Source organism: Conger conger, chromosome 6 (genome assembly GCF_963514075.1).
Source record: "Conger conger chromosome 6, fConCon1.1, whole genome shotgun sequence".
Lineage (NCBI taxonomy): Eukaryota > Metazoa > Chordata > Actinopteri > Anguilliformes > Congridae > Conger > Conger conger.
In genome coordinates this window covers 35607165-35627881 of record NC_083765.1, presented here as the reverse complement: position 1 = coordinate 35627881, position 20717 = coordinate 35607165, and the positions used below count along the sequence as shown (strand labels likewise).

General features: G+C 45.3%; 2 protein-coding genes and 1 non-coding gene across 3 annotated transcripts; 1 reads left to right on the top strand and 2 right to left on the bottom strand.

The window, feature by feature from the left end:
- Nucleotides 1-46: 46 nt before the first annotated feature.
- On the bottom strand, nt 47-12281 carry tgm2l (transglutaminase 2, like). Its single transcript, XM_061244685.1, has 14 exons — nt 12162-12281; nt 10756-10932; nt 10224-10232; nt 9326-9550; nt 8632-8750; nt 7040-7168; nt 5594-5771; nt 4975-5113; nt 4258-4361; nt 3550-3792; nt 2928-3194; nt 2425-2585; nt 2178-2314; nt 47-776 (listed from the first exon to the last, which is right to left on the bottom strand). Exons 1-14 carry the CDS (start codon nt 12175-12177, stop codon nt 629-631), a joined length of 2052 nt encoding a protein of 683 aa, XP_061100669.1. The 5' UTR covers nt 12178-12281; the 3' UTR covers nt 47-628.
- Nucleotides 12282-13031: 750 nt separating this feature from the next.
- On the bottom strand, nt 13032-20127 carry tmppe (transmembrane protein with metallophosphoesterase domain). Its single transcript, XM_061245990.1, has 5 exons — nt 19220-20127; nt 18813-18923; nt 18034-18199; nt 17705-17844; nt 13032-15738 (listed from the first exon to the last, which is right to left on the bottom strand). The coding sequence occupies exons 1-5, from the start codon at nt 20025-20027 to the stop codon at nt 15551-15553; spliced, it is 1413 nt and encodes a 470-aa protein (XP_061101974.1). The 5' UTR covers nt 20028-20127; the 3' UTR covers nt 13032-15550.
- A 239-nt stretch (nt 20128-20366) lies between these two features.
- On the top strand, nt 20367-20449 carry trnal-cag (transfer RNA leucine (anticodon CAG)). Its single transcript has one exon. It is a non-coding gene; the product is annotated as a tRNA-Leu (tRNA).
- The last annotated feature ends 268 nt before the right edge of the window (nt 20450-20717 follow it).

Sequence of the window (20717 nt, the reverse complement as noted above, 5' to 3'; positions counted from 1 at the left end):
ATTGTCATTTGTATGGAGTACAGAGGAAGAGAGTGCAGCCTTTTAAACGAAGACTTTTTATTTATAAATACAGTAAACAAAATGCAACAGATTTAGTGTTAAAAAGTTGAACAAATAATCTTACTTGGGTGTTCACACAATGTGTTGGATTACTGCTTGGTAATAACATTTTTCCCCCATTTAATTCATTCAACAGCAGTAGTAAATATGCAACAGGGGTTTAATACTTAGTTTTAAAGAAGGCAAAGGAGATGCTCTAAAGTGTAAGTTAGTCATCTGGGTCCATCAAGCTCAACAACTCCAGTACATTGCACCATACATTTTCATGAAAAGAAATCAGTGGTTCAAATTCACAGACCATTAAACATACAAATCTATGACTAATTGACTAATTCAATGCTAAATCTGTTCCAACTTGGTGAGGACAAATATGGACCTACAACACCCATTTATGAGAAATGGAGAATCACCATGGCAGCAACAGAACATTACTCAAGTCTGGTTATGATTTGCAATATACAATGTAGATGTAAAATATATGTATATGTATATGTAGATATAAAAAATACGCAGTTTATAATGAACACGTTTCAGTTTGGGCTCCTTGTGGCATCAGGTCTTTCTCCGTTCACTTCTTCCGGACAATCACAGTGGCTACGCCCTTGACATCCCTCAGCCGGTCTGCATCAAAGTCCACTAGAAGCTTCCGGGGGCCTGGGCGGGTGGGCCTGAAGGTGATCTTAACCATGACCTCCTGACCAGGTGAAATGTCCCCTCTGTGGAAAAACGAATAGTTTTTGAAGTGCAATGCTTCATGCACACTCCAAAATGGGTGGTCGTAGGTGACTGCACAGAGAAGTTGATTGCTTAAATTGTACCGACTACTTGGATTTATGCGGGCTATAGTCCAGGTTTCTAAAAGCTCCCTTTCATCCGCACATACTCTGAAGAGGAGTTCTTCTAGGGCAGGGGTGAATAATGAGGGCCGAACTGTTCATCCAATTATCAATTAGACATATTAGCTGACCTTTTAAACAGATTTCTGTGAACTGTGGAAAACTGGATAGTATAAGCTCCGGTGCATACAGTGAGAATATTATGTCAGAATTATTGGTTGGACTAAAAGCCAACATACACACTGGCTCTCCAAGACTGTAGATGTGTAGGCTTGTTCTGCAGTGAGAATGATGAGAATCCAAAGCAGACAATGAAGGTAATGTGGGAGAGTTACATTTTGCAGACAATGGCAGCCATTCAAATATCAGTGTTAAAGTTGGCAATATACTGCTAGTAGTATATTAGAGGGCCCATCATTTGCATTGACCGTATCCTTGGGGGTGCACTACTGTTTATAATTTTGTTTAGATTTTTCCGTCGTTCAGTAGTGGAACTGAGGACTGGTAAATTCAGTGCAGAGAGAGGGTCCTTTTGGACCAGTGCGAGAGTCCAAGATTTTATTACACACTGGGCCCAAATATTTCACCATTTCAATAATTGCTGTAGTCGTATGGAAATGCCAAAAACGTATCGCAAATTACCACTCAGGAAAATTAAATCCTTCCCAGTCCCCATCTTCCTGAAATATCATTTATGTTCCAAGAAGACCACAGGGATCAATTTTCACATCACATTTTTGGATTGGAAGGATTTGTGTGGTAATTGTTGGCTGTTGGTGCTGGATAGGGTTGAAAGGAAAGGAAAGGACAGAAATGGAGCCGTATTTGGATTGGCTGGCTCTGTGTGGTGGTGCTTGGCCCATGTGGAGGAGAGGTGAACCTCAAAGAGGAGCAAGGCATTTTCTGCACTACAGCTGTACCCTGAGTTCTCTGTACTATATCAGTGCAGTCACACAGAATTCCCTATGAGGTGTCATTACTTTCTTTACTGGTATTTACCAGATGTTTCTCCAGAGCAGCTTCTGTAGTAATTCCGTAGAGGGGGATAGTATATTCCCAATTCTAGGTGAGGAATTCTCATGTGCAGCACATGATTGGTAAATCAGGAGATGTCAAGCAAGCAGGCTCTCATTCACAACAACACACATTCAACAACTACACATGCAGTCAGACTGAGCCTCTCTCATACACAATGCTGTGAAGGCACCCCAAAATTTGTCCAGGACCAATGTTTTAAAATAATCCGAGGCCAGGCTTATTGTCACAACACAGAATACGTACGGTGCTAGGATTTCCTTTGCTCTGGTGAGACCCGCCCCTTCCACAGTGAACACGCCCCTGCGAAGGGACACCGGCAGTGGATTGGTGAATGTAATGTGGGCGGTCACCTTGCGAAACACAATTGCGTCCCCCAGGACCTGAAACAAGAAGCACAGGCCATAATATAGACAGCTTTTCATGTCAGCAAACTCATTATAACCTCATTATACCCAGCTCACTTGCTGGTGGGGTTTGGAGCCGACCCTACCTTCACCACAAGCTGGGGCATGCTCAGAGGGATGTTGACCTCCTGCAGGATGATGTCATGGTGGTTGTCTGCCAGCAGCAGGGCAGTGACCCTGATCAGGTGATGCTCAGACACACACGAGCCATAGTGGTCATAGCGCAGCCGTAGCACCTCCTTGAGAGCTGGATGGGGAATAATGGGAAAAGGGGAGGACCAACAGCAAACAGGAGATGAGCCTCATTAGTTTACTCAATAAGACTTATGTCAGTTTTCTACCTGAAAGTCATGATTATGTTCATCTCATGGTAGTCAAAACGTTGAAAGACATACTTCAAAACACAATAGCAATGTATCTTTAGCAATTTATTGACCTAAAAGGTGAAGTGCTTCCCCGCCCTTCAAAAACTCCCCCAGAAAGATCCGTTTCACTCGTGTGGAAGTCATATCACTTCCGTTTCGGCTTGTCATTAAAGTGTGGCTCTGTGCTGTGCTACGCTTGCGGCAGGGCTTAGCGTGGCGCTCACCCTTCTGCGCGGGCACCGTGAGGCTGGCGCTCTTTCTCTGGCACTCGCCCAGGTGGAGGCTGTTGTAGGTGACGGCGTTGGAGCTGATGGTGAGGCGGGCAGGCGTGTCCTTGTCGCCCGTGTTCTGCACCTCCACGATGACGTCGAAGTCCGTGCCGTAGACTGCCTGGGCGTGCCTGATGGACAGCTCCAGCTGCTGCCCCGCCCCGTTCAGCTGCGCCACCCGGCGCCCCGCCTTCTGGTATACCTCCCGCTCTTTCTGCGAACCTGGAGAGGAGGTGGGGGTTTGGTGTAAAGGACGAAAGGTTCCTGATTGTGTTCTACACCTTAGCTTGGGCAGGGGCTTGGTTTGTGTGGTGGAGATCATGTTCAGATCTGCAATCAGATCTTCACTTACAGTAAGATTCATTCTTAATTATTCCTTATACAGGCTGGTGAAATGCTTGAAAAATTATTACTGTATGTCTGCACTGCAGATATTCTCAGATATCCTGTGTGTTTGTTTGTGTGTGTGTATGGGCGCATGCGTTCGTGTCTGTGTGTGCATGCATGAGTGTACGTATTCGTTTTTTGCGTTTGTGTATATGTGTGTGTCTGTGTGTGCGCGTGTGTGTTGCTGTACCCTCTGGGTATTTGTAGTGGTCGGTGATGTCCTCTCTCTGCTCTCCATATATGCTCTTCGTGCTGATGTTGCGGCCGATGGTCTTCTGATTGACAGAGACTCGGGAGTGCTGACCGTCTGGGTGCACAATCCAGTTGGTCAGGTCAGCGTTCACCTCGGAGAACACAAACGTGGCGTCGTACTTCATCCCCACCTCCCCCTCCTTTATGGCCCGCACTGGGCAGGGCCCGCAGCAGTACACCCCTGAGATTGGGGAAGGGGGGAAGGGAGAGGATTGGAGGATAGACAAATGGAAGGGGAGATGAATTGATGGACAAAACACAACACTACCCTGCAGTGATAGTATACTAGTCTTGACAATTGCACAATCTCTCTCTTGAGTGTCTGGGAAAAGAAGTTATGGCCTGTTAGATAGGATTCCTGTAATCTGATTGGTTCTTGCAAATTTTGGCCAGCATTTTGGTCAGGCATTCCATTGAATTCCATGAATTTGAGATTCCTCCAATTACATTGACAATATATTACATTCATTTAGGAGGTGCTCCCATCTAGAGCAATGTCTACCCAGGATTTTGATTCATGAGAAGATGTAACTGTCCATTCTTTTAATAACCATAAGCAGTTTAGGCAGTATTTCATATCAAGATGTCAACTTGGTCTGGGTCATAGAACTGTAAAATATAAGTACAAGTGGGGCTTGGATCTCACCATCGCTTCTCTCCTGGGGCGTGGGGTCCAGCACTTGCCACCCATCATAACCCTTAGGCAAGTCCTCGCGATCCATCCACGACTCCACCCAGCAGTGGTAGTTCCTGCACACACCACCAGTCACAATAAACAGGAAGTCAGGTTTGTATAAACAGATATGCAGATGACAAATGTATATGCTGATATGCAGACCAAAAGTGATTAGGAGACTAGTACAACTACACACAGGACAAAAACAGGATAGGGACATGTTGCTGTCGAGACCGAGCTCTTGTGTAGTACAGGATCAAATATGCTTTTTCTCTCAAGCTATAGCTGCTATCACAGAGGACAGGGGTGAGATGTACTGTATATTTCTGCAGGATGGGAAAGAGAGGAGAAAAACTACAGGAAGGAGGCTAGGTCATATACTCTATCAGAAAAATTAGAGAGGTGCTGGACAGGAGATGGGTAAAGAAAGCAAGGAGGAAGTTTAGTTAATCACTTTCTTACAGGTGAGGAGAAAAGACTATAACAAAAGTGCATTATGCGACTTTGGGCCAGTGCTTCAATTCTGGTGATGTCCATGCATCAGGGCACAATGTTCCTGAGGCTGCGAGTGATGTGGCTAAAGCATACATCTTCAGGCAAACTCCTCACAGTTCTTAGTGAAGAATGCGGAAAGACAGAGAGGCAGGAAGTGTCTCGGGGAACAGACACAAGGCCCCAGGAGCTCACCAGACCGTGTCCCTCCTGCCTGTGGACACGTTCTCCAGGTCCTCGTTGAACCAGCAGTCGATGGCGAGGTTTGCATCTGTGTCGTGGGCTGAGGAATAGTTGGTAATGCAGCGGGTGGGGATGCCCAGACAGCGAAGGACTGTGGGAAGGGCATAAAGCGTTTTAGTCACCATAGGGTGTCCATGGTCAATCTCTTGAGTAAATTATATTTATCCAGATACTGTACACACCTTCAGTATCTGTGTCTTTCTGGACTATTCACACAATGTGTGTTTTTAGGTGCCTTGCTCATGTTTACAAATTCTGGCGCAGTTAATTTGAGAGTTTAGCAAACACCAACACCTGTGCAAACCACACTCCTGAGGGCATGCCCACACACTCATCTCACCTGTACAGACCCTGTTTCAGTTGAGAGTTTAGCCCCTGCTCCCAACACCTGTGCAAACCGCACTCCTGAGGGCATGCCCACATACTCATCTCACCTGTACAGACCCTGTTTCAGTTGAGAGTTTAGCCCCTGCTCCCAACACCTGTGCAAACCACACTCCTGAGGGCATGTCCTGTCACTCATCTCACCTGTACAGACCGTGGTTCAGTCGGGTGTCCTGTGCGCTCTCACCTGTGCACACCACCCCGGAGAACACCCAGCACTGGCCGTAGCGCACGCTCTGGGCCCCGCCCTCGCTCCAGCGGTGCAGGATGGGCACGCTGCCCGTCCACCGCGTGGGCGACACCCCGTCTGAGTACTCCCCGTCCCAGCGGCCCGAGACCACACCCCGGTCATCGTTGGAGTTCACCTATGCGAGGGGCACACATAGCAGGGTGGGTGAACCGCATGTCGTTTAGGCTAGTTTAGATCAAACAGTCCTTAACCGTATGTGGTTTAGGCTGGTTTAGATCAAACAGTCCTTAACCGTATGTGGTTTAGGCTGGTTTAGATCAAACAGTCCTTAACCGTATGTGGTTTAGGCTAGTTTAGATCAAACAGTCCTTAACCGTATGTGGTTTAGGCTAGTTTAGATCAAACAGTCCTTAACCGTATGTGGTTTAGGCTGGTTTAGATCAAACAGTCCTTAACCGTATGTGGTTTAGGCTAGTTTAGATCAAACAGTCCTTAACCGTATGTGGTTTAGGCTAGTTTAGATCAAACAGTCCTTAACCGTATGTGGTTTAGGCTAGTTTAGATCAAACAGTCCTTAACCGTATGTGGTTTAGGCTAGTTTAGATCAAACAGTCCTTAACCGTATGTGGTTTAGGCTAGTTTAGATCAAACAGTCCTTAACCGTATGTGGTTTAGGCTAGTTTAGATCAAACAGTCCTTAACCGTATGTGGTTTAGGCTGGTTTAGATCAAACAGTCCTTAACCGTATGTGGTTTAGGCTGGTTTAGATCAAACAGTCCTTAACCGTATGTGGTTTAGGCTAGTTTAGATCAAACAGTCCTTAACCATATGTGGTTTAGGCTAGTTTAGATCAAACAGTCCTTAACTGCATGTCGTTTAGGCTAGTTCAGATCAAACAGTCCTTAACTGTATGTGGTTTAGGCTAGTTCAGATACAACAGAAAATTATTGATATCAAACCTTGAGTCTAGACAGAATGAGTGATGCAGCTGTACACACAGAAGAGCCCCTCACTGACTCAATGCCGAGTTTCAGATTTTACCACTAGACGGTGAAAATTCCAGTAAAGTCACTGACACAGATGTGAACACATCTCTCTCTTTTTTTTACAGGAATTCTTCTTTTAAAAAATAATAATAATACTTCAATTATATATTTTATATGAACTACAATATCTATTAGTATGGTTATAATAAATGTATACTCCAAAGGCATACTATGTACTGCACAACCTTCATCTCATATTATCAGAACTTTTTTTGAGGTACTTTTGAAGTACTCGGGACAGTTGCTTCATATGGTTTGCTTAGCTAGTTGGGTTCAGTTGGCAGGGGCTCACTGTGACCGCAATGACACATTTCTCGGTATTATTTGAGATTTATGTTTGAGTGACTGTCGGCCTCCCATGCCTCCCATTACCACCAATGCTGTCCGACAGACTCACCATCGCTGTCATGGTCCTGCTCACGTAAACCGGGTCATTGCGGTTGGCCTGGTCTGTCTCCGGGTTCTTCAGCGCTGCCGGAGAGTTGTCTAGGATCTCGAAACAGATATCCACCACGCCCTTTTCAAACTACCGGGGAAAATAAATGTATTTGTGTCATTGAACAGAACAGAACAATAGAGACGGGCAGTTCAGCCTGCTCTGTTATCTGAGAAGTAATGTAGATACTAAAAAATGTTTTACATCCTATACCGATTACACCACACATTATATATCCTCTACCGAATATGTATATATATGTATATAAATATATATATATATATATATATATATATATATATATATATATACTGTACTTTATATATCCTATGCTATAATTATATATAATATGTAATAATACTATACTTGTATATGATACTGAATACTGTACATTGTATATTTCCTATCCCAAATATGTTTCACTTTATGCATTCTCTACCATACACTACACTCATGTAATCATGCACCAAACATGTAATACTAGTTTATATATATGCTATACAAAGTACACCAACTGTATACTTTAAATGTCCAATATCAAGGATGATGTGTTTAATACTTCCTGGATGAAATATACTACAGATTACATGTCATCCCATACATGTTTTACCTACAGAAAAAGCACTGCAAATTATCATATCCCTAATATATGACGCTGTATATTCACCCAACCAAAAACGATCAGGTATCTCATAATCAAATGCATGTACAATATCCAATACAAAACCATTTTATGTTTTCTAATGACAGGCATACAAATGTATGTGCCCATGGCAAAGGCAGGTATTGCTCATTTTCACTTGTTTCCCCTACCCTTCTCCTGAGGTTAGTGCAAAACCAGCTCTGCTGAGCTACCGGTCTCACAGGGTGGGAAAGCAGCGCTTGTTTGTGTACTGGATAATCTCACACCCCCTGTACGAAAATGCCTTACATCCACCAGCTGGATACTGACCAGGCCTGCTGCAGGCTAAGCTCTGTCACTGAGCTGTCAGTGTGGCCAACCTGCCACCGAGCTGCCAGAACTCTCACAGACTGCCCATTCCCAGGGCTTACTCCTTTTCTCCTTCCCTCCTCCATGTTCTACCCCTGCTTTCTGTCCTGTCCCCGCTTTTAAACAGTCTTTCAATTTCACTGTCCTCTGCATTAGAATATGGGGGGAAATAAATCCCCAGCCAAAAACAAGCTCCTTGTACTGCACACTCATAGAGCCAAAAACTCACCAAGCACGCAAATGTTTGATTTATGTAAGGGTTTGTTCATGTCCAACCTGGGTCAAATACGTAATTGTTTTGGATTCAAATGTTTTTCTTTGCTCTACTGATTTTGCCTGGTGCAACTGAGCCGACCAGAAGGTGGAGTTTGCACTTGAGAGTATTTCATAGGTTCCAACAGGCCGGACAACTAGGTTCCAACTTAGTAAAGCGTAGTAAAATATTTGAATTAAAAACAATTACAGATTTGACCCTGGTTAATGGTGAAATAGGTGAGGTAGTGTGGAGTTAATGCAGCCCCTGTCTGTCAGGGTGCGGCATTCGCAGAGCCAGGTACGTTACCTGTCCAAAGTTCCAGGGCAGAGTGCGGATATGGTCCCAGGACCCTTGATACAGCACGCCATTTTCATTCAGAATGTACTCCCGCAGCTGTTCCTCATCAGGGAGGTACACAGGGTCACCTGGGGGGGCAGATAAGCAACAGGGTGGTAAAAGGAGGGAGGTATTACAGGGAGATGGGGAGCCACAGAGGGAGACGCACCACCGGGCGCCACACTGGTGATAAACACGGCCTGTCCCTGGAAACAGAGCAGGTACATTATTTCCAGGACGCTGATGTCCCAAAGAGCTTCTTTCTCTGCTTTGATTGGAGCATTGTACTCAAGGGGCAGATCATTCCCACGGGGTCAACAGGGCATTTAAAGAAACAAGATAGGCTCGTAGGGTGGGTGGGGAGGGCACAAGGCAATGCCCAGCCTGCCCTGTGATGGGAGAGAGTGTGGGGTAACAGACCTGTGTGCTGTAAATGATCCGTTTCTCTTGCCACTACATCTCATGTCAGAAATTGTGTTTTTGCTTGTGTACTGGTGAGCTTGTGTTTTTTCATGTGTATGAATTTGTTTGAGGATGTGTATGTAGGTTATGTGTGCGTGTGTGAATATGTGTGTTTGCATGTGTATGTGTTTGTTCGTGTGTATCAGTATACATGTTCTTTTTCATGTGTTTGAGTGTATGTGTACGAGTGTGTCACTCTCACTTTTGCACCAGGGGTTGAAGAGCAGGTAGAACTGTCCAACGGGAGTCTTTTCCTGGAGCTGGCCGTCGGGGGACAGCAGCACCACGGTCATGCTGTAGAGCCCCACGTGTGCGTCCGCTGGGCTGTGCACCGTCAGGAGCAGCTCGCTCTGCGCCCTCTGCTGGCTGAACCACCACTGGCTCCGGCCCCCGGCCTGCGAGTCCGACACCTTCACAACCACCTTGCCTGAGAGAGAGAGAGGGGGAGAGAGAGAGAGAGAGAGAGAGAGAGGGGGGGGGGGAGAGAGAGAGAGAGAGAGAGAGAGAGAGCGAGAGAGAGAGAGAGAGAGAGAGAGGGGGGGGGGGAGAGAGAGAGAGAGAGAGAGAGAGAGAGAGCGAGAGAGAGAGAGAGAGAGGGCAAGAGAGGGAGGGAGTGAGAGAGAGAGAGAGAAAGAGAGAGAGGGGGGGGGAGAGAGAGAGAGAGAGAGAGTGAGAGAGAGAGAGAGGGCAAGAGAGGGAGTGAGAGAGAGAGAGAGAAAGAGAGAGAGGGAGAGAGAGAGTGCGCGCAAACACACAGGATGACATAAAAGTAACAATGAATGGATGTTGAATGTTCAATGCACTGAATACATGTTTTTCTGCCTAGCACATTCCCAAATACGCAACATTTAATTTGCTCATAAGACAGACAAATTAGAAAAAAGATTCACATCTGGAAAATTAGGTGCTGAACTTACAGGGTAGTTCAATGTAAAAACCCTCAGGGCTTTCCTTCTTACGCGACAGGCATTTTGATTGTCGTCAGAAATGACACAAAAAATCACTTTTTTCCTCATAGCAAATGAGGCCTGTCATTCACTGCCCATAACCATGTGGCACATGAAGGTGTGTAAAGAATGCTGTCCATAACATTAGTGTACATCTTTTGCCTTGAGCGGATTCAGTTTGAGTGAGATAGGCATCAGTTTTCACCATCGTAAAGCAATCTATCTGTCACCTGTCTATGAATGCAAACACTCCAGTACTTCGAGTTCTTCAGTGCTGTTTAGTACGTGTGTAAGCACTATGACATTACATGTGAGGGACCTGGACAGTGAACTGAACCAGGATGACATTCTTGTAGTCAGCATTATGAAACAGTGTGTGACGTATGAAGCGTGTGATGATGCGTCACATATCACGCAATATGGAAGCCAGCACTTGGTTGCTGGGCAGGTTTTGGAATTCCCCACGCAGGCTGAGAGTGTGGAGCCACACACGCGCACCATGGCAGCGTCCTTCTCAAATAGACATGAGCCCTGTTGTTTAATCTAAGTTAAATTGCTCGTACAAGCGATTTAAAATATTTTTTTTCTTTGTACGAGTGGTGCTTGTATGAGGCCATCATTTCGTTTCTCTTTGCCCTGATGATGACATCGTTTGACCAATGAGTGGAGCTGTGGGTCCTCTCACCCAGGTGCAGGACGAGGGCGATCCTGTGCCTCGGGGGTTGGGGTGGGGCACCGCTGCACTGCAGCACCAGGGAAAAGGGCTGTCCCCTGCGGACCAGCAGCCTCTCCCTGTCCATCTCCTCAGTCCGGTGTGCCCGGTTGTTCATCCAGCACTGCAGGTCCACCCCACTGAACACCCCTGCCCCAGGGAGAAGAGCAGTGTGGTTGAAACGTCAGCATTTGTTTGGGCGTACTTTTAGATTTCAGTCACGTTCACCTTTATCAGCTCAGCACCTAACAAGGAATCCATTTGTGTTTGTTTTATTTCAAAGAAAGAAGATGCACCAGGACACAACCGGTTCAAGTCTAGGGTTATAAAAACCTAATTGCCTTCATACCAAATCATATTATTACTATTATTAGTAGTAGTAGTAGTAGTAGTAGTAGTAGTAGTAGTAGTAGTATAATTGTTATCTTCTCCAAATTTTTGGAATGCCCAGTTGTACGTCAAAAGTACTGGATTCTCCTCTCCTAACAGTTCAGGAGAGCACATACTCAACTAAAATAATCTACCCTGTGGAAGTGCCAGAATATTAATTAATTTGAAAGGGCCTTAGGGCCTTAGGTTTTGTCACAACAACTGAAACTGCTTCATGCTAATTATCGAAAATTAGAGTATCACATTCCATCCAAAGGAATTTAAGTGAAATTGAATTGGTCCTTTTTCAACAGAAATTATGTAAAAGAAAAATATCTTCACCTTTCTATGGGCAACTGGAATCTGAAAATATTGTTTTAGCAAGGATCAGTTGTCCACAAAAGTACAGCACAAAATGGTGAGACACTGTTTGTTTTGTGAGATTCTTCGCAATCAGCTTCTGCATATTTTACACATATCTCTGGCATTTCAGCAGGGTTGAATGCCAAAACCCCTATTCCCCCGTCACCAAGTCTCAAGATGTCAGCATTTCACTGATGTCAGCATTTTCTGCTTGACTCGAGAGCATTTAACTGCTTTAGCTTGACTACACTTTAAACAGTCAGGACCAATTACAGACAGCGAAGCACAGCTGGAACCACTCTAGCCCCAAGGACAGGCCATATGACACCATTATTACCAATCCTGGTTACACACAGTAGTGGAGTCTTACTGCCTACAGGACTTTGCACAGGGACAATGTGTACCATTAAAATATAAACCCATAAGTTAATGTAATGTCATTTCTAAACACACGCAAGATCTACACCTTTCAAGTGATGAAGATACAAAATAATGCTTGCCATTCTCATAATGACAGTCAATGTGCAATGGAAAACTTCATATCTCAATTTACAGGAATAATACTGATGTGCAATATTGACAGCAGGTAACTGCAACTGAGTAAACACAGGCCAGGGTCACGAAGAGAGGCGACTTCTGTCACTTACCGCTGTGATCTGTCATTCCGCCACTCCGGTGTGGGTCCGTGTGAGTAAGGTGTGTAATGATGTCTCTCTCCTTTCTCGACTGCGTCTTCTCCTTCGCTCTCTCTCACTCTCCCACTGAAGTCCATTTGAACCTTTCATTTATATTGCTGAGGAACCCACCACCCGCCCCTTACCCCACTCGTCAGCCCCTTACTCACCACACACACACACACACACACACACAGATTTTGGCAAGTTCAGAGCACTGGCTCGTCCTGGAACAACCCCAACAACTCCATTAGTTACGTACATTTCTTTAAATAACTGACAGGAAGTGAGGTTGAGTGTTTGCTTTAGGCCGTGTGAGAAGTGTATGGGAACCCCTCTGATCCTAGGTCAGACATTGGGCTCTTTGTCAGTCGGGGGCGTGTGTTTGGGTGTGACAGGGGGGTAGGGGGAGGTGACCATCTTAGTCCTCCGGTATTCCAGTAATAGACCGTCATCATGCTTGGAATCGCAAACACTTAACATGGATTTCATTATCTTTCAATAGGGGAGGCCTAAAAGAACGAATGATGGTGCATGAATGTGTTTGAGTTTACAGAGCGGTGAGTGAGTGAAAGCAGAGGAGCAGTTGCAGTGCGCTGGCAGCTCTAACTTTCATACCACTTGCCATCTATGACAGTTTGGCCCTTTCTGTGTATTCTGTGGTACAGTGATGCAGCAGATTGCACTGGAAAAAGCTCTGAAAAGCCCCAATCAGTCCAAGGCCTCCTGTGGCCAGCACGCAGATGTGTGTGTGTGTATGTGTCTCTGTGTGTGTGTGCGCATGCGTGCGTGTGTGTGTCTGGGGGGTGGGGGATACAAAACACCTCTTGAGCCAAGAAAATGTAAGAGTATTGAAAATTGTATTTGCATATAATTCAGTGCGTGGTAGGTTTCCATTTGGCATTCAGTTAAATTCAAACATAATATATTTTGTTCTAACAGAAGATTGTCTAGCACACTTTCCTGTTCCCAAACTAGTAAAGGGATAAAGGTTCTATTCAAACAACAGACATTTTTAAAAACAGTCAAATTTTACAAAACAAACATATTGATTCCACAGGTTTTAAAACAACAACAAAAAAGGGCAGACACAGCCCTTAGAATTAGCAACGGCAGTGCAATTAAGCTTTCTGTGAATGTTTAAAGTGTTTAAATCAATGCATCACATATAGCAAACATACAAGTGGATATGCAAATAACGGTCTGGAACCACAGCCAAGATGAGGTGAGGTCAGAGGTCAAAAACAAGTGGGAGGGATGTCCAACCTTGTACTCTTGTCATGTGGTTCGCAGTTACTCGTGGTAACCTAAAAGTACTGGCCAAAAAACTAAAGATGTGCTGGGAGGTGAAACAACATAAGGAATTGAATTCAAAATGAATTCAAAACGACTGCAAAAAACCTTCATTATATAAAATGATTAAGAAGACAAAACCTGAACCTACAGCTTCAATGAAAACTGCCATGTAATCAAAATAATTGGACCCATGCCAACAGCTGAAATGGAAGAACTACTGTATTCGGAACTGCCAACAGAACATTCCCTTTTTCCACTGCTAACCCACGACCATGATTCAAACTCCAAATAATCTGTAAAAGAAACCACAAAATGGGGGCAGGTCCTCACCCACGACATCCCCACCCAGGATGAAGTGGTGTGATGTCACCCTAAAGGGGCAGGGACTGGAACGGTGTCTGTATGAACGGTTTGACACAGACCCACACTGCCTGTTCCTCATCAGGGCTAATAGAGGTAAGACAGTCGTGATGACACCTTAATCAGCAGAAAACAGAAAGGGAAGCCGACCAATCATCAGCCATGACACTTCGAGCTTTGATCCCTTCCCTGGCTCTTATCCACTCTTTCTCCGTCTGAATAAAGTCAAACAAAAAAGTATCCATACATTTTGGTACCAATGTAATGCTGTGCTCCATTTTCTGCCGAATAAGGTTAGCCCACACTTCTCATCACACAGTTATTATCATTCCTGTTCTTCATCGAGAATGATATTGCTGCAGGTGAAGACAAGGACTAATATCAGTGGCATGACATGTCTTCTTGGGAGTTCAGTGGTTAATTTTTCTGGGTGGCTGACGGTTATCTCAGGCAGGCTGTTGCACTCTGGCTTCGGTTGACTGGATTCCATAGTGCATAAATTTAGCAGTACAAACAGGAAGTTTCAGCTTGCAACATTTCACATGTCGTGCCTCATAATGGCTTCCTTGACTGTCATTGGTACAACTCCTCATGTCCTCATGCTGACAAACACAATAAAAGACTCCAAAGGCAATCAAAAGTCTTGAATCAAGACTAGATACTGAAAGCTCTCTTATACTTGTTTGCAAGCAACAGGCTGATTAATTGCACAACTTATTATAGACAACAGTCCTAACCGTCTAGGGGTACAGGCGTGTTAACAATGGTGTCCAAAGTATCAGTGGCACTTAATTTGTGTTTGTGTGTATGTATGCGTGAGACACCTGGAGTCCATTCCACTTCAATTCAGTCAATTCCTAACATAAAACATTTCTTTAAATTAAGCAAGTAAAAAATCATCAATGTTCAATGAGTACTTTTCAATTCATAATTGGAAAGGAATTAAAGGGGCAGTTCAACCAGAAATTGACGATAAAATGAAGATATGGTTTTAAAACAACGTTGAAACTGCGACCTGGAATGCTGGCATGCTTTGGTTGAGACTTTGCGTAGATATACACAGTTGGCGTACTTCGTAGAAAGTAGTTTGTGATGAAACTGTGTAAAATATTAAGCTCTGTGGATGTTTGTGAGTAACCGTGGCACTAGATTTAGAAATTTGAGTTTTTCTAAAAGATCTCAACGAGACTATCTGGATAGAAACATACCTTAATGTCATTTTTTGCAGAACTGCTCCATAACAATGGCAAACAATGTGTAGTGTGTGTTTGTCTGTCACTGAGTGAGAGTGAGTGAGAGACCGATGCCTCATTCCAATCACTTATCTTTCACTTCCTTTCTCCTTGATCCTTGCCTAAGCACAGTCCACCATCTTTAAGGAAATTCCAATTCGCTACATGTTCTTTCTATGAGATAGATGCCAGGAGCAAGGACGCACCCGAAGATTTCTTGAGCAAGAAAACGAGCACATTCTTTGCAAAAGTAATTTTTCAGAAAGCATGATGTATAAATGATCAACGCATCTGCCACACCTGTATGGCATGGCTTCAAACTCACATCTGAGCGAGCGAGGACATTCCATTTGCCTTATTCACATTTTCTCCATCCCCTCGTCTTCACCTCCTGTTCTTGCCATCTTTTCTGCCTTGCCCGATGGGAGGTGCAAGGAGCAAGGGAAAAGAGGAGGTGAAAAGTATCCTCCCCTCTCAGGGAGCCCTGAGCAGGATCTCAGTGATCTCAGCCCTGCTGCCGAGCCTCATGGGAAAGCCGTAGTAGACGGTGCCAGATGTGACGTACACCTGGCTGTGCCCGACCCGGTACAGCCCGCGGAAGAACGGGTTCACCAGGTACGTGAAGATGGACAAGGGGAACATCTGTCCCGCGTGGGTGTGTCCTGAGGACAGAGGGGAGAGGGAGAGACACAGACAGACGTCATATAAACACGCCCGTACCTCATTCATTCTTTAAACAGGTCAAAGCCTGAATATATCCGGGTCCATTACCACCGACCCAGGTCAAGCTAGCACGGATGAACAAGTTACATAGACACGCAGATTAGTGTGTCTTGTGTTGTGTCTTGTGTTGTGTCAAAACTCACAATTATGAGGTTATCCACCAGTGGCCGCGCACAATAAAGCACAGACCTATGTGAGATTGACAGCCCACAAAGCCAAAAAGAGTTAATTATTTAAGCTTTAGACATTACACCTACACATTTTTACTTGTGAGCCTTAAAACACAAATCTGCATGACCACAGAACTCCTTCAACCTGGAGCGGAATGCCCACTATTCTGTCCCAGGAGACCTGATAATGTGTCGTGTAGTGACTTGAAAAGGCTCAATTCATATGGTCCACTAGCTCTAATGTACACTTCTAAAGATAGGACCTGAAATGGAAGACACAAGTATATGAGATGATGGATAGATTCTTAGTTGTCACATAGAGCGAGGGTGGCAGCACGCATCAGGCTGTTTCTCTGCACTGCGTGCGGCATGGCTGCTTCATTCACCGCTGTTCTAAAAAAGGAAACCGAGGACTGCGAGTATTCCTCTAAGGAGCGCAGAGCAATAAGCTCTGAAGACCCGTGATAACTCGCTGGATTAGCAAGCTACCGTTACATATTTGGCGAGGCGCTCATCCCAGCTGACACCCAGCTGACGTTCAGCAGATGAGCGGCCCCGCCGCCTCGCGAGACGGGCCGGGGCTCCGGAAGGCCAGCCGGTGACGTGGAGAGGAGGAATGCCTCGCAGGTCAGGTTTCCGGAATTGGGCGTACCCCCCGTCGTACGGCCACAAAGAGCGCAGTGACCACCCGGGCCTTCACACCTCCCTGAGAAACTGACTTCCGCCCCGGCAGAGTGACAACACTGTCCGTCACGGCAACTCCTCGGCTAATTCACGGGAGCCTCGCAACAAGATTCTAAAGTTCAGAGGTCAACTCGGCTCCAGGTGCTGGGCTGCCTTTAAGATCATGCTATGGTTTACCCGGAACACTGCATTCACTCTTATTGCTTGTGGTGCCTCATAATGGCTTCCTTGACGTCTTTAGCAGAACTTTGGTACTCAGGTTGACAAATGCCAAGAACAGACTCCAAAAGCAATCAAAAGTCTAGAATCAAGACTAGATACTGAAAGCATTCTTATGCCTGCATTAAGAAAATTATTGAATGCATTTGACTATTCAGAAAGAGCTGTGAAGCAAACTGTCCAATTACTTTTGCTTCCCTAAAATGGAGGGACTTCATGTAAAAGGAGATGCAATTGCTACATGGATCACCGAACGTGGATGGAAGTAGCCTCATAATAAAAGTGACAGCTTGCACTTTAACTGCATGTTCATAGTTTTTCAAAACCAGTGTGCTTCAGCACAGAGCCAAAAGAACAGAAATCACACCACTGTCCAAGTACTTAAAGGCTGTACTGTGTATATACTTAATGTCTTAATTTTTTCAAATGTTTCCAAAGACTGCCAGTTTTGTACATTTATTTATTTATTTTTTACTGTTCATGGTGCTAAAACCTGTTTTGCCCTGCAAAGAACCCATACTTATCTTTGAATTTTCAAGGAATGCTCAGAACTTTGTACCCCGCCTAAAAAGTCAGGGGGAAACACTGCTGTTTGTCCCCTATTCCTGACAGTCACTACATGAAAACATCACAAAATGAAAAAACATTTTTCATAACTCAACTCAAGTTGGTGCATGGCTGTTGCACCCAAGAGTAAGGTACCTGAATTACTTCAATATACAGCTGTATAAATGGACAATGTCGGTTAAAAAAGGTATATTGTGCAAGACTCTCTGGATGTGAACGTCTGATAAATTAAATATGAATGTAATGTAAGTGTAGTGTGACCTACCGGAGAGCACAAGGTCAATGTCCGGCCTCTCCTCCAGGGCTTGTTGGGCGGCATGTGGCTGGTGGGCCAGGAGGATGATGGGTAAGTCCGGATCACAACCTGTCAGAGCCTTTTTCACATCCATCCCATGTCCTGGATACCTACGACGGGATAGGTCACAATGAGGCACAGGACATCCTGCCCTGCCATCCCAATAGGAGAACAGCCTCATCACCATAGTAACAAAAATTTGAAATCAGGTCAGGTACTGTAACTGTGTAATCAACTACTTCAACTGATCGAGTGTTGAGTGGCAGTACCATTCACTGGCTCATGGGAGCTGCACTCACCGTAGCATTCTAGCCTCCAGGTCGTCCACTCCTGCCAAACAGATCCAGTCTTCCTTTCCCTCTTTCCGGAAGATCCGGGCATTCCCGTTGTGCAGCGGCTGGATGCTGAGGGAGCGCAGGTGGGAAAACCATCTCTCCACATCCGCAGTGTAGTAGTCATGGTTACCTGAAATCGAGCATGCATTGAAGGAGGAAGAGAATATCATTGCAAAAACTTCCCTCAAGAAATCCCCAATCATCCCCTTGCACATACTGTGCAACTTACTGAAATATTCTAGGCAGGGGCGTGTCTAGAACATTTTGAATGGGGGGGCCAGGCTGGGGCACAGACCCAGAGGAGGGGGGCCAGCCATCAAGGCTTACCATATATATTGTTTGCTGCGTACAATGGCCTATCATATTCCGGTTCTGGTAGGGGGGGCACCAGGGGTGGCCAATCAGATTCCAGGGGGGGCCAGTGCCACCCCTGGCCCCGCCCCTGATTCTAGGTTCATGTAGTGTACTATGGGGTTTGATGCCGTTAACCTGGTATCGTCTCGATTCCTTTCTTTATAAATTACTTTGGATAAGACCAATATAATCGCTTAAAGGTAAATGTAACACAGGACTGGAAATGAAGAAAAAAAGCAGAAGAATTGTGCTAGCTAGCAAATACGGGTGACTGAAACAACATACTGAAGAGGGCTTTTACATTCTGAATCTGGATTTTTCACCTCTGAAAAAAGGGTTATTTGAGGGAAGGAGAAGAGGAACAGGCTGTAGTATTGAGGCGTTTGCACCTGTGACAAAGTAGGAGCCCAGGCGTGACTTCATGTGCCGCAGCGGCTCCGACACCGTCAGTAGCCGAGACACCTGGGAGTCGACAAGGTCACCTGCGATGACCACCACGTCTGGTGACAGACACATCAAATCAGTCACCAACGTGCAATGAGCGCCACACAGATCAGTGTTCATGATGTGAGCTTAAATAATTAAAACAATTAGAGCCAGTGAAATTCAGGTTCCTTGTTCCCGATTCTTGTAAAATACATTTCCCACTGCTACAAGAATATTGACATGCTAGGACTGTGGAAAAACGTGATCTACCTGAACAGAAATGGACATTTGTAGAATGTTAGAGCTTGTCACCATCATGCCACAGTAGGCAAATTAAGCAAGTCATGGCACGGTCGATTTTGATTGGTACCTGGATCAACGTTGTTCACCATGGATACTACCAGCTCGAGCCTGGACCGGCCTACGGTGGGACCCAGGTGGATGTCCGACAAGAGAATTATCTTAAGGTAATCGAGTGAGTGGGGGAGTTTTTCCACGGGGATCTCAACACGGACGATCTCCGGAGGCAGCGACGCGTTCCTAAGACTTAAGGCGGTGAGTAGCACAGTCAACAGGACAGCCAGTATCGTTTGGATGCGGCCAGAGGCGGACTGGGCAGCAGCAGTGACCGCACCTGTCGGGAGTTCGGTCTTCGTTGTCGACGGGTTTCGCGTCACCAGTTTATGGCAATATACTGCACACCGGAAAGCAAACAGCAAGAACACGAGAATGAAGTATGCACCCAAACAGCTGTAGCTGACCAGCGCCAACCAGTGCGGTTCTTCTGCAATCAGGTAAAACATAGCCAGGTGGCTGGAGTGGGCGAATAAGAGAAACAGCAGCACGAGTAGTCTCCAACATTGTGCTACCCGATAAGATATACATATGGAGTTGGTAAACGCCGATACAGTCCTTTTCCAAATGTACAGCGAGCCGATGAGCAGGATAGAGTTGATCAGCAGCAGAAACTGCACCCGGAACAATTTGGCTCGCGTGACAATGTCCAATGCATCGGACAAGAGAGTTCGGGATATCAGCATAGAGAAAAACACGACCCCAGTAGCGATGACCAGTTTCATTTCCATGGACAACCTCCCCAGGCGGAACATTTTCCGGCGTGTGCTGTGGCACTTCCCAGCAGGTGAAAGGACAAAGATCAGATTAAAGTCATTTTGCATGGAAAATAACCAGCAATGTGACAAAACAGCTCAATGCTAAATCCACTTTGACGTCTTCTTCGCGTCCTATCCGCCAGCCACTCTGGAGTGGTTTACCCTTTCAAACTATGCTCATTTACTTCCGCATGCAAGGGTTCAAGAAGATGACCGTATGACAACCTTGCATAAGCATTTCGCGTCTACAGGCATGCGCAAGCTAGCATGGCAGGCCAGGAAAATAATAAAGATACATACAATTTGACGGTTGATTGGCGTACATTTTTAGAAATTACACTAATTTGCATGACATAATAAATATTTCAAGCCTCTATTTTTAATTATAGGTATGATGCTCACGTGGTCAGGATGGCCGAGCGGTCTAAGGCGCTACGTTCAGGTCGTAGTCTCCTCTGGAGGCGTGGGTTCGAATCCCACTTCTGACAACGCATTCTTTTTGACTTTTTGATTCAAAAGCATTTGTAGGTCCTTGGGTACAAGACCTCTACTTTTACTTTGTTTAAAGGCAGGATTTCTTCCCTCTGTTACAAAAATGTCTACACCCCCATTCTCAACCACACCTGCGCCCCATGATAATTCTGGCTAGCTATTAGTAGCTTTGTAGCTAACACAGTATTGCAGACAACCATGTGATAGCTATGAGCAAAGAAAACTGTGGTCTAATATGATTAGTAAAACATCTCGTGACAGTGG

Bases quoted from the DNA above. Each gene is read 5' to 3' on its own strand.
- tmppe (XM_061245990.1), bottom strand. From the start codon at position 20,027: ATGCAAAATGACTTTAATCTGATCTTTGTCCTTTCACCTGCTGGGAAG. The intron at 18,924-19,219 runs GTACCAATCAAA...GTCTGTCACCAG, and splicing joins GGTGAACAACGTTGATCCAG to ACGTGGTGGTCATCGCAGGT. The intron at 15,739-17,704 runs GTAGGTCACACT...CTCTGTCCTCAG, and splicing joins CATTGACCTTGTGCTCTCCG to GACACACCCACGCGGGACAG.
- tgm2l (XM_061244685.1), bottom strand. The intron at 5,114-5,593 runs GTGAGAGCGCAC...CCCTTCCCACAG, and splicing joins CTCCGGGGTGGTGTGCACAG to TCCTTCGCTGTCTGGGCATC. The intron at 2,586-2,927 runs GTGAGCGCCACG...TTCCCCATCCAG, and splicing joins CACGGTGCCCGCGCAGAAGG to CTCTCAAGGAGGTGCTACGG.